The 13,998-nt window shown below is 32.6% G+C and overlaps 1 protein-coding gene across 1 annotated transcript; it reads right to left on the bottom strand.

The window, feature by feature from the left end:
* Window positions 1-661: 661 nt before the first annotated feature.
* On the bottom strand, window positions 662-2,248 carry LOC142625163 (xyloglucan galactosyltransferase MUR3-like). Its single transcript, XM_075798860.1, has 2 exons — window positions 1,607-2,248; window positions 662-1,540 (listed from the first exon to the last, which is right to left on the bottom strand). Exons 1-2 carry the CDS (start codon window positions 2,246-2,248, stop codon window positions 662-664), a joined length of 1,521 nt encoding a protein of 506 aa, XP_075654975.1.
* Window positions 2,249-13,998: the final 11,750 nt, after the last annotated feature.

Genomic DNA, 13,998 nt, shown 5'->3' with positions numbered 1-13,998 from the left:
GGTTTTCTTCTCACTTTGCTTATTCTTCTTCCTTATTCCCTTCTATATTGTTGGGCTTATTTTTGTTATTGGGTCTTCTTGCCAAAGTGGGTATCAACAATCTTTATCCAAAAAAATGGAAAACCATTGAGCACACGCAATGCACAGGCTTCAAGGCCAGTATATTATAAAACCCTTCTTAATTTATATCGTCCAACAAGGTTAAAGTCTAGGTGTGAATTGTGATTATGACATGTGTCTGATTCATTCAATATACAATACATAATGTTATACCTACAAACTATTTTACAATATTTTTACAATACAATATTTTTACAAACTATTGATGAGTCAAGTTTACACTAGTTCTCATTTAAACTCACCACTAATATCACTTTTTGAATTACCAATAACCACTCACACACTAATTGTTTGTAAAAAAAAAAAAAAAATGTAAAATATTTTGTGGCTTTAGCATTTTTTTTAAAGTATCATATTATTGTTCTACTAGCAAAACAATGATTAGGTATGCAATTCCAACTTATTTCCAAATACCACGCGCGCACACGCACGCACATGCATACACGCACACGTGTGCGCACAAAGAGAGAGTGACAAACACCAGTTATAAATTAGCCTATTAGGTTTGCAATTCTGACATTTGACTCCCATTATCTAACAATTAGAATTTTGTAACATTGTATTCTGCAAAACCAATACTAGGATCCTTACCCTTCTTAATTCCCCTCCTTACTGCCTCTACTCTGTCAAGAACACCCTTAACTGCTATGTCAAATGCATCTTCAAGGCTCTCCAATCTATAACTGGGATCTGCATAAACTATTCTTGGAATTAGCTTAATAACTTCCTCTCTCATTGCCAAAACTTCTTTCTTTGGAACTCGAAGCAATGTCTCATTTATAAGAACCTTTCTGTCCTTTAAATCATTTTGTGGTATGAACACAGAATACTTAGTATGGTTCCTAGGCATATACCAAATGTATTGTGCATAAGCAGAACCAGGATGAAAGAAAACCGGAATACACCCCGCCAAAATGGAATCAAAAGTTGATCGTCTAGTTAATGAATCCCCAGTAGGCTGTAAGCAAAAAACTGAGCTCTGAAACGCCTTTAACACTTTTAAAGGGTCCTCACACTTTTTTGCTTCATGTAAACAAGAAACAAAGTTGCATGTGGATGAAGACTGACATTGATCAATAAGCTCACCTCGAATGGAACCTGTTGAATTGGGTCGTGGGGCACCAGTGAAAGTGAACAAGTACCGCCTTTTCATTCTTCTCATTTTTCTTTGCCACTCTCTTACCTGAATGTCCTTGGATGGATGGAAGTACGTAGGATATGGTATTGCAAAGTCATTGTTCCACAAGCTTGCTTCAACTGATAACAAAGTTATGTTGTTAGATTCGGGCAATAACATAAGCTTTGAACCCCAATCAGAATCGTCATCTGTTTGTCTCCTTAAATCCCAAGCTGGCCTCCCTCCTACCAAGAAGTGATCTCTACCCCACATTCTTTTCCATTCGGGTTTTTGTGTAAGCCACTTGACAAGAGCAAAAGAAGCAGCATCTCTCACTGAGATGTTAAAGCCCCAAAGGTAACGACTCACATCAAAGCCAGGATAAAATGGTACATATATTGCTGAAGCCAACAATGAATCATTGGTTAAGCATTTGTACTGCTTCATCCTGTTATGGAATATGATTCCTAACGTAAATTGGTTTGTTGCAAACCAGCCCTTGCTCGATAAAACCCTTTCCGAATTTTCAATCTTAGGACCAAGCCCCAGGTTTGATATATACTGGCACATATCGAACCATTTGATAAGAGAATGGCAATCCTTGAGCAAGTCCTCGTTGAATTTCCTAGGAACATCATGCATATAAATATATCGACCAGAACATGAATCTAAACTTGGACTAATATGTTCAATCGCCTCATTCTTTTCTTGTGACACTTTTACTTGTCTACCAGAATTCTTATTCGTGGTCAATTCACAAGTAGAATTATGATGATTGGTTGATAAAGTAATTGTTCGGTGGCTAGAATTTACAGCGAAATCAATAGATTTATTTTCACGGTCCTGGATTACATTCACAAAGTTGTTGACCAGAAAGGTGACCACATTATTTTGATCCCCACCAGTTATAGCCGAATGATAAAACAAAAGCAGTATCAAGCTTAAGAGAAAAGATATGAGTAAGACAAACCAGAGTTGAGAATGGAACTTTCCGAAGAACAACGCCTCCATGTCTTCCTAATAGTCTCCAGAACACAAAACGCTTGGATCTATGAAAGGAAGGCTCCTATCTGGAGGAGTTTATGTTCATTCTAATGGAAAATACTAGGTTAAAGAAGCCATTTAAGACATTGAAGCAGTAAAGGACTTACCTTCTTTGACAAGATGTTTGAAGGCACATTCTTAAAGTATCTTCATAGCCATCATATATAATAAATTTCCTTTTTGTTTTTAGTATTCAAATAACTAGTTCCAAACCTGCCTAGCGCACAAAATATATAATTATTTTGTCATATAATATAATGTATTAAATTATCCACTCTCCCAAATATTTTTGGGAGAATCGGTATTTAATATGGCAGAAGGTTCTAGATTAAATATTTGCTTCCTCCACTCTACCTCTTATCTAAAAAAAATTTATGTTCATTTTAATGAAAAATACTAGCATAAAAAAGCTATTTAAGACCCAGAAGCAGTAAAGGACTTACCTTATTTGACAAGATATTTGATAGTAGATTCCTAAGTATCTTCATAGCCATCATATATAATATATTTCCTTATGGTTTTTAGTATTCAAATAACCAGTTCCAGACCTACTTAGTCTGCAAGAGATATAATTATTCTGTCATCTATATTCTATATATATAATAATAGGTAAAGCTGAGAGAAAATCTAATTAGATTTCAAATTGAAATTAAATTATAATCTAATTTTACGCCATGTGTCCCATCTAATCTAAGTTTTAAATTTTTGTGTCAAGTGAGTTAATTCAATATAAAAATTGGATTTTAATTAAAGTTTAATTTTGTGCCATCTGTCTTATTTTATCTAAGTTTTTTAATTTTTATGTCAAATAAGTTAATTTAATGTAAAAAACAAGGAGTTTAATATAAGTAAACCATAAAAAATATAATTATTAAATGATTTTATATTTATGAGTTTTTTTTGTATAACTAAAAAAAAAAAATTCAAGTTTATAAGTCATATATATATGAGATGGGTTCAAGTTACACATTTTTTAAACTGTAAATTTCTAAAAAATGTAACGGTTAAAAAAACATCATTAAATATAATTGCTTCCACCTTATTATCTAATTAATACTAGCATTCTCTCTCTTTCTCTCTCTTTCTTTATTTATTGCTTTCCAAGAGATAATATTTTGTTCAACACAACCAAAACAAAAAATTTAATTTTCTGGTTATACTGCGTTGAAGCAGCAGATAACTTTTTTTTTTTTTTTATCAAATAACTTTTTCTCAACATATCACTTTAAAAAACAAATTACGGTGAACATAGAAGTATATATTTGTGTAAAAAAAAATAATAGAAAAAAAAAAAATCAGAGTTTGAACACAGGTGCCACCCCGGTGGGCCATGGCTGCCAAACACCAGTAAACAAAACAAAAAGAAAGGTTCCATAAAATTTATAAAAAAAAAATAATAAAACATAAAAAAAACTTCCAATTGGTCCTTCAAAAAAAGAGACCACCGGATGATGTTGTTCTTTTCTCCAAAGCCAGCCCAAAGGATGCCTCAGCAATCGTTGAATGCCTTGAAAAGCAATGTAGATGGTTGGGCCAATGCTTGAATTGAAGTAAATCAGGAGTTTTCTTCTTAAAACGCACTCTTCTTCAGTCTTGCAGAACAAGAAAGCAAACCCACCAAATGAAAAAGCTCAAAGCTGATGCTAAATACTTTGGTGCACCAATGTTTCTCTCCAAAGACCCTACAAAAGATTTTATATTCCTTGAAGATTTTAAATTTCTTTTTTGGTAAGACTGCGTTGAAGCAACAAGTTCAGAAGGTCTACCTTTCAAAATTTTATGGTCTTTTTTTTTTTTTAAGGACCAATTGGAAGTATTTTTTTAAAATAAAATTTATGGAACTTTTCTTTTGTTGTGTTTACTGGTGTTGGCAGACATGGCCCACCGGGGTGGCCTCTGTGTTCAAACTCAGTTTTTTCTTTGTTTTTTTTTTTACACAAATATGTACTTCTATCTTCATCGTAAAAAAATAAATAAATAAGTTATCTAATGAGAAAATTCAATTAAATTCTAAATTGGAGTCTAATTTTGAGTCACGTGTCTCATCTAGTTTTTAAATTTGTGCGTCAAGTGAATTATTAGGTGCAAAAATTAAAAAATTTAAATTTAAGTAGATTATAAATTGAATTTTAATTGGAGTTCAATTTTATGCATGTGTTCCATCCAATTTTTTAATTTTTATGGTGAGTAAATTATTGAATGCAAAAACAGAAAAGTCTAGATCTAATTAGATTCTAAATTATATATATATATATATATATATATATATATATAAATGTAATTGTGATTATTTTCAAATATATCCACGCATATGCACGGGGTTACAAACTAGTTGAATACAATATGTTAAATTATCGATTCTGTCATCTTTCTCACTGTCTGATAACTCAGTAGAATTTAAAACTGTTATATTTCTTTTTCTGTCTATATCTAAAGGTGAATTTAAAAGTTCTATCTTTTTAGCTATTTCTGTCAAACTATCATTTTGAGTATATATCGTAGCTCTTTCAATTGATTTTAGTCTTTAATCTATTTTTTTCTTGAATCTTTCATGACTATTGTTTTTATTATTATTATTCCTTCTTTTGTTGACTATTTCAAGGTTATCATGAGTATGTCTTTCTTGTTCTATCTTTTCTTCTACTTCTAGTTTCCTACGTAGAGATTCTTCAAGAGTACTATTTTCTTTTGGTTTTAACATGTCCTTTTCTATTTCCTTTTTTGACACATGTTTTCCTATATCTATGTCTCTTTCTATATTTAGTTCTTTACGTAGAGTTTCTATGCCATCTATCTTTAGGGTATTATCATGTTGTCTTCTTTCTTTGTGTTCATCCATTATATCTATCTTATTCTTATGCATTATATCTATAGAACTGCTTTCTTTCTTTTCTGTCAGAGTTTCTTTTGATTTCTTCAAACCTTCTTTCTCCATCTTAAAATTACTATTGCCATTTTCTATATTTGCTATCATTTCTTTTACTATGCCTTTTTTAAATATTCCTTCATCTTCCATACGTGTTGGTCTTTCTATAATTAGGCCATCTTTCATATTATTAGTCTTTTTTCTTTCTACGCCTCTTTCTTCTTTCATTATTTCTATAAGACTTTCATTATGGCTTTTAGATATTATAGATATAAGTTTGTCAGCTTCTTTAGAATTTTCAAAACTATTGTCATCATCACATTTTAAAGTATCTTTTCTAGTGCTCCTTATATCTATCATATTTATTGATCTATCGGTACTTGTTAAATTATTTTGTTGCCTATTATACCAATTATCTTTCATAGTATTTAAAGATGATCTTTCATGGGGTTCAAAGCCTGAGTTTAAAGCATTAATTCTTTCACAAAGTTCTAAAAAACTATCTGGTCTATCGTCTCTATCATTTTTTCTTTCTATAACAGTGGATCTTTTAATATCTTCTAAAGATTTTAATTTTTTATTTATTCTGTCTAGGAAACTGTTATTGTTTTTATCAGTCTGTCAGTTGATTTTATCTTCTATTAATGCATTCCAATTATTTGTGTTATTATTATAGTTATAATCATAATTATCCATTTCTCTGTCAAAGTCAGAATCTGCTTCATAATCCATTTCAACATTTAACCAATTATTATCTATATCTCTCATGCTATATCCTTCATCATAATCTATATCATCATAGTCCATGTTTCAAATTAGTGTGTGCCTATCTTAAGTGTGAACAAGCAAACAGATAATGAAGTGATAAACATATTTATTCTATTTCCAAGCAATTTAATAATTACTGGCGGAACTATTACTAACCACTGGTTGCCTTGCTATCAGGACCACCTCATCGGGAAACTCCATTGTGGGACCACCCAACACACACGCCTATCCATCGACTAACAAAAAACGGGCAGACCAACGCGAATCTATGGTTTTCCAACGAGTGTTTCGGCTATCAAAGGCTTTCTTTCTTTCTTCTAAATGAAAGGCTTGGAAATTAAGGCTTGGAATTCAGGCTTAAATCTGTCTTCAAAGTCTGTCCCTTTTATAGATGAGGAGACTATAGTTACTCTAGAAAAGTAGCCTGAGCTTGTTGAATTAACTCAAGTTAATCTATCGGTAGAAACTTATTCTAAACAGTAATCTGTCAAGTTTGTCTGTCTGTTTAGTTTGTCTTTTTCCCATCTATTTGTATCTGTCTGGACTGTCTGTCTTGGATTCTGTCTGAGAGGGAATCTGTTAGGTTTCTTTTACGCATGCTGGTAAACAGTAGTAATAAATATCTATCTGCCTGTCTGTGTCTATTTGTCTTTTCTCTGTCTGTCTGTCTTTGTCTGTCTGGAGTGGTCTGTCTAAGAATCTGTAATAGTGCACATGCTAGTAAACAGTAGTGAAAATCTGTCTAGACTGTCTTAATCTATCAAATATGCTAATGAATAGCAATCTATCATCTGTAAATAGTAATCTATCTGTCTGGACTATCTAAGAATCTGTCTGAATGTTGAATGAATATCTTTGTTTAGTCTGGACAGTCTTGGACTCATGCTATTCTATCTGTTTCTGTCTGGACTGCCGTGTATCTGTCTAAAGTGTTTGGAAAATAATCTATCTGGAGGGTTAGTCCTTGTGCTAGTGGTCTATTCAAAATATTTGTCTAATCTAAACTGTCTGATAATTATTTTGGCAGAATACGGTCTAAAGTTTTATTTGCCTTAGAATGGCTATCTTGCTTGCCAGGCAATTGACCGTTAATTTTAAAATTAACAATTAATTTGCTGAAGGCCTTCATGCATCTAAAGGTCCAAATTGGGCATCTTTCAAAGGATTCTTTTGAGGGTATCTATTTTTGTAGGAAACACAAAATTGTAAGGAAGATTAGTGAAAAGAGTAAATTTAAAGAGAGGCTTTTGTAAAACTTTTGAAAATATATATATATATATATATATATATATATATATATATATATATATATATATATTCTTAAGTGCTACTGCTGCTGAGTAGAGATTTTGAAAATTAGAGATTTTGAAAATATATATATTCTTAAGTGCTACTGCTGCTGAGTAGAGAGTATAGCATCTTCTTCCACTGGGTTTGTAGCACTTTCTGTTGCTATCACGATTTCATTAGTGCATTTATCTTGAAATATGGAAATTTCTTTTAACAACTATATTTCTTTAGGAACAGGGGGTATGATGAACTTAAAGAATATTTCTGTCTCAAAAACATGAGTATGTATTCCATTATCTGTTGTATAAAATGGATAAAGTAAGGCTAAAAAAGGATTTCCTAAAATAACTTTGGAAGACAGCTTGCCTGTTAAGAAAAAAGGCATTCTGAAATTGATTCCATTATTATGTATGTATGCCTTGGTTAACTTATTACTTATTTTAAGTCTGTCACCATTAGCCTGAGTTAATCTGTTTGTGGTTGATTCATAACACTTAGAAGGTATTAATCCTTCTTGTATGCAATTCATATCAGCTCCTGAATCAACAAGGGCAATAACTGTTAATGAGAATTCTTTATGAACAACCAGAGTTATTTCAGTATACCACTTTTGGAATATCATTCTGTCAATTATACTTAAAAACTCATCTTCATAAGAACTTTCTCCAGCATAATTATGTCTATTCATGTTAGGGGAGTCTATTGAAGTTCATTGCAGTATTTAATTTTATCTTTTATATTAATCACTTGTGCAGCTATTTGATCAATCATGTTTTTTAAGATGAAATTTTCTGATTTTAAATCTTTCAGCTCATTTTTTAGATTATTAATATATGTCTGTAAATCTATCAGTGTTATAGGTTTATTGGGTTTAAATCTATTAGTAATTTCTGCAAAATTATAGGTTGACTTATAGTCATCTTTTAGGTCTTCCTCAAATCTATCAAGTTGGGTTAAAGATTCTTTTAATTTGGATAGATAATCTTTTCTAGACCGTAGATCCGGGAGTTTGTCTATCAAATCCATTATTATATCTTCTTGTGTTGTTAAGACACATATCTTTAGTTTCCTTTTACAATAACAATTATCAGGATTATTACAATCACATAATTTAGTCTTTCCATTATGTGAAGAAACATCTGTAGATGATGATGATGAAGTGGTATCATGATTATCTATCTGTTGAATTTCATTATCTATTTCATCACTATCTGTTAGTTCCATTATCCTCATTATTTTATCCTTTAATTTTCCTGATATATCAAGTTTATTCATCTTTCTTTAGAAATTGCAATATTTACTAATATGTCCTTCTTTACCACATTTGAAGCAAGTAACATCATTTTCTCTATATCTATCACTTTTCTTTCTTTTGGATTCTTCTTTCTTATCTTTAGTCCTACCTTTATGATATCTTCTACGATTATATTTGTATCTATCATCATTTCTTCTTTCTTTCTGTCTTTTCCTAGAAGGAGCAATTAAAGGGTCAAAACCGTATTGCTCACAAAAAGTTCCTAGCTCTTTTTTAGCATATCTTTTTTCTTTTTCTATCTGATTTTTCAATCTTAAATCATTACACAACCATAGACCTGTTTTATTGATAGAAGATATTATATCACCATAAGTCAAGCTAGGATAGTCTATTGTGCCATCAATATTAGCTATATCCTGTCTAATTTTTTGCGCAAAGAAATAAGGTAAACTAGCAATAAATTTTTCTTTCCAGTAGGATTGTTGGCAATCATTTCTACTCAAGACTTTTGAAATAAAAACATCTTTATACCATCTAAAGTCTAAAAGTTGTGGGCATCTTAAATTAATTAAAACATCTGAAGCTCTTTCTTTATATTGATTGGGATCTCCAACAAAATGTTTAGTTATGGTGTAAATTAAAGTGTTAACAGCATCTTGTGAAGGTTGTCTATCTGTCATTATAACACTGTCATCTGATTCTTTTTTAATGGTTGTCAATATTTCATTTTTGTCTTCATCATCTAAATAATGATCCCACCAGCTTTTCAATTGGCCAGTGAAACCAGTGACAAGTAAATGGGCTATCTAATGATCACATTTTCCATAATTCTTATAAACATTAGTGAGCATAGTCATTTCATGTAAAAGGTTTATTATTTCATATTCTGACATTCCATCAATATCCCATTCATAAATTAAATCTGGTGAATAAGATGAATTAACAAAAGTGTGTCTCTCTTCAAACTGTAAATCAAGGGGAGTGGGTTTAGGATACCAATTCTTTTTGGGATATACATCTTCAATTCTTCCTTTTTTTTCTTTTTTACGATCTTGGGATGAAGATCCTAAAGTTAATTTACTAATTTGTAATCTATTAGTAAATTGTGATTCTAAATTATCTATATCTGATAAGTCTGTTAGGTCTGTCAATTGATTATCTTCTGATTCTTCATCCTCTGAAGACTCAGTTCTTCCTAATGTATTCATTATCAGACCTTTTTGTGTTTCTAGTTTCATTAAGTCTAGTTTTTTATTTATTTCATCAAGTAGATTATCTGTTTTTTTTTGTCACGAGTCTCTTTAAAGGTGATCTAAGATGAGGAGGTATTTCATAAGGAATAAATAAAGGGGTTTTAGACTCATTTTCCTTTTTTATAGAAGTGGAAGGGGGTATTATTCTGTCTTCTATCTCCTGTAACTTTTGACCAATCGACTTTAGGTATATATTGGTGTAATTATTGTGTTGAATTATGCTATCTAGATTTTTATTATCATCACTTAAACTAGGTCTTTTGATAGGAGTAGCCAAAACCTGGACTCCACTACTTTGACTCAATATAACTGATTCAAAGGGTGGATAAGCTTGGTACACCTTTTCATGATTTTCTGTCTTAGTCCATGACAAAGTTTTGTCTATTATACTTATCTTTTTATTATGATAGTCCAAAAAGTCAAAGAAACTAAAGTGTGTCTGTAAATCTGTAATCATTTCATAATATTTAGTTCTCAAATTATTTCTTTCTTGTTCATTAAACTCTTTAAAAAAATGGTTTTTTTCTGTCAATATTTTCAGGTTTTAAGTAATCATGTCTTAATAATTCTTTATCTAAAACAAATTCCTTAGATAAAACATTAATTTGTTTATCATAATCAGTGAATCCTAATATGTCTGTTTGGGTAGGAGAATCAGGTCGTGGTTGAAGTTGGGGTTCATAAAGGGCTTGATGAACATTAGGGGTTCGTTGTGTAGTTCCTATGGATAATAAGCAGGTTCTGTCTAGACAGGATTTCTTTTGGTGTTTATAGGAGGAAGGTGTATGATTGGAGGAAGATTCTGGGGGGGCAAAGGCCTGTAATCTAAGAAAGGTGACTTGGAGGAAAAAGAACTTCTAGGTGTGAACATCATAGGGGTTTTCCTTCCTGAAGAGCTGCTGAGTCTAATAAGGCTGTCAGTATGTCTGTCATTATTATTAAAGGAAATAATAACTGTACCATCTGTCTTTTGGGCTATAAAATCCGGCTCTGTGTTTTCTATCTTTGGTGTGGGAGCAATGGCCTCTAATTGCCATTGTTCAGGAAGGTTTATGTCTTTCCATTGTATTTGTTTAGGAACACGAAGTCTACTATTTGGAGTTGAGGCTTGAAGGAGGAGAGTATGTCCTTTAGGAGATGGATTAGCTATGCATTGTGGGTCAAGGGTTGTTTTCATAAGCTTATAGTAAATTCTATAAATGATGGCTAAAGGTTCTAAGCCTTCTTTCATATAATAACCGTCTATCTTGACATTCAAAGTTAAAGCATCCATAATATTTCTGTCTGTTAGACTTAAAGCAAAATTAGGATAACAATTAAAGTATACTGGTCCATTATGCAAACTTGTTTCCATCATTCCAAGAAGTGAGTCATTAAATCTTAAATGTCTGTCATCTCTTAAACAAAGTAAAACACTTGCATTTACTGCTTCTCTTGTTAATGGTTTTATAGCTACTTGAACCAAACCAATATGTAAAAAGGCATATTTTTCTTTATGTCGGTTGATAGATTCTTCTGAGAATAACTGAATTGTTTCATATTCATTAAACAAAGAGTAAGTTCTTTCAACAATTTTTATAGTGTAATCTCTCAAGAAAGATAATTTAGAAAATGTAGTCTGTCGGTAGATTTTATCAGTTTTTTCTGTCGGTATATTCCACTTATTCCATTCTAACAAATTTCTATCTATATCTTTCATGCTATATTCTTCAGAATTAATTATTCTATCATTATCCATGTTCTTATCAGTGTGTGCCTGTCCTAAGTGTGAACTAGCAACAAATAGTGAGTGATTAGACATATGCATCCTACTTCAAAGCAATAATTACTGGCAGAACTATTACTAACCACTGGTTGCCTTGCTATCGGGACCACCTCATCGGGAAACTCCATTGCAGGACCACCCAACACACACGCCTATCCATCGTCTAACAAAACAGGCTGACCAACGCGAATCTATGGTTTGCCAACGAGTATTGAGGCTGACCAACACTACTAAGGAGCAACTAGTGGTGATGCAGTAATATAGTTCCTAGTAACTTCTTAATTGCAAAGAAATAAAACTGATACATAAACCATCCATGGCTCTGATACCAATGACTACCCAGGAGAGAGCACAGCAGTAATATGGAAGCATAAACAATGATAAAATAGATGATAAAGAAGAAAAAAGCAAAATAGATATATTCAAAATAAGGTTAAAACGGAGTATGGAATATGAACACAGAGACTAATAAAATCTTACTTGAACTTCTGTCTTTGATTAAAACTGAAAACACTTCTGTCTGATACAAGCTTTGAAAAAAAAAATTGTCTGAAGAGTTACAAGATTACAAAGTAAAGTCTGTCTGAGAAAGGTTACAAGATTACAATAAAAGAAGAAGTACAAGAGTCTGTCTGAGAGAGGGAGAGGAAGGCTATCAAAGGCTTTCTTTCTTTCTTCTAAATGAAAGGCTTGGAATTCAGGCTTAGTTCTGTCTTCAAAGTCTATCCCTTTTATAGATGAGATCACCCATAGTTACTCTAGAAAAGTAACTTGAGTTTATGGAATTAACTCAAGTTAGACTGTCGATGAAGGCTTATCCTAAATAGTAGTCTATCTGAGAGTCTGTCAAGTCTCTTTTACGCGTCTCTTTTGCGCGTGCTGGTAAATAGTAATGATAAATATCTGTCTGTGTCTGTTTCTGTCTGGACTGTCTTTCTCTGTTTGTCTGTTTGTCTGTCTTTGTAGTCTGTCTGAGAATCTGTATTAATACGTGTGCTAGTGAATAGTAGTAGAAATCTATTTGTATCTGTCTGAATATCTGTCTGGACTGTATTGAATCTATCTGAAGTATGTTAGTGAATAGTGATCTGTCGCTGTTGTCTGTCTGTTTCTATCTGGGAGAGTATTCTGTCTCATACCGTCAATCTGTATCCGCGTAATTATCATAATCCAATGGATCAGAGTCAGAGTTGGCTGTATGCTCATGGAATGCTCCATAATTTTCACATAGACTACAATATACTATAGGAAGGAAGGTAGGAGCACGATTCTTTGTCATTATTTTATAGTCCTTAGTGATCTTTCTTTTCCCAATGAGCCTCCTTGCTAGAGGTCTTGGTCCATAAATAGCTATTCTGTTGGTGTAGCCATATAAATGGAAATCATTATCTAATTCTTTCTGTACCTCAAAGATCTTATTGTTCATGAAATTAGACCATTCTTGTGCCAGATCGTGAGGATCATCAAGTGATAGATAAGTCTATCTTGTATACCAATAAAGATCAGGACTGCAACTGAAGTCACTGATGAGAACCAAAATATGTGCTGGACGGGCTTTCATATAGTGGCTAGAATCCCAAACTGGAAGAGTACTCCAAAGAGTAAACTTCATATAATTAAGTCCTCCAATCTGTTCAACTGCCTCTCGGATAACTCTGGGGAATAAGCTGATCAGATTTCCAGAAGTTAGGATTAACTTATTGATAAACCCTGCTTCTAGCATCTCAGATAACCATAAAGGATCACAGATCACTGGGTCCTCTGTTGTTGTGTTAATGAGCAATCCCGGATAGGGATGCTGTCCATCATAAACTCTTTCTGTGTCTCCAAAACCTTCATACCATTTAGCTTTATGGGATAGCCATACATTGTCTGTCATGTCTGTCCTGATAAATGTTGTAGAGACTAAAAGTTTAAAAAGATACATCCATCTGTCATAAGAACTGGCTAGAGCTCTGTGAGTTAGTATATTCTGTTGGATTTCTGGGGGCAACACTCTAATGGCAAGTCTCGTTTTTTGCTGAACCTTAGGGTGGAGCTTTGAAAAGCTTGTTCCCATAAGATAGCTTGTTATAGACTGTGAATTTGTCTTTGTGGAGCTTGAATCTCCATCCTCCTTGCCAGGGAGTTGACAACCAAGTGCTTCAATAAATGCACTGGTGTTAACAAGATGTAATTCTAAAGCCTTAAGGGTGTTTTGGAATAAGGATTTCTGTCTGAGGGTAAAGGCTGCCTGTAAATTATCAAGAAGTATTGAAATGTGAAAAGGGAGGTCTGTAAATTCTCCGTCCTGAAAAGTAAGATCAGTGCAGAGCACTTCTTGTAGAATTTCACTTTTGCCACTACATGAATACATTGCTTCTACTAGCAACGTATCCTGAAGGGATGTTGTCTCAAAGATCTTTTTTCTTTTGGGTTGCACCATCGGTGCCTTACCCTTTCCTTTTCTATCTGCTCTGGAAGGTCTTTTATCCATATTAGTCTGCAATTGGGTAGAAAGATTAAGTTTTGAAATAATTT

Source organism: Castanea sativa, chromosome 2 (assembly GCF_040712315.1).
Source record: "Castanea sativa cultivar Marrone di Chiusa Pesio chromosome 2, ASM4071231v1".
NCBI lineage: Eukaryota > Viridiplantae > Streptophyta > Magnoliopsida > Fagales > Fagaceae > Castanea > Castanea sativa.
The sequence above is the reverse complement of the archived record's forward strand: the minus strand, read 5'-3'. Positions and strand labels throughout refer to the sequence as shown.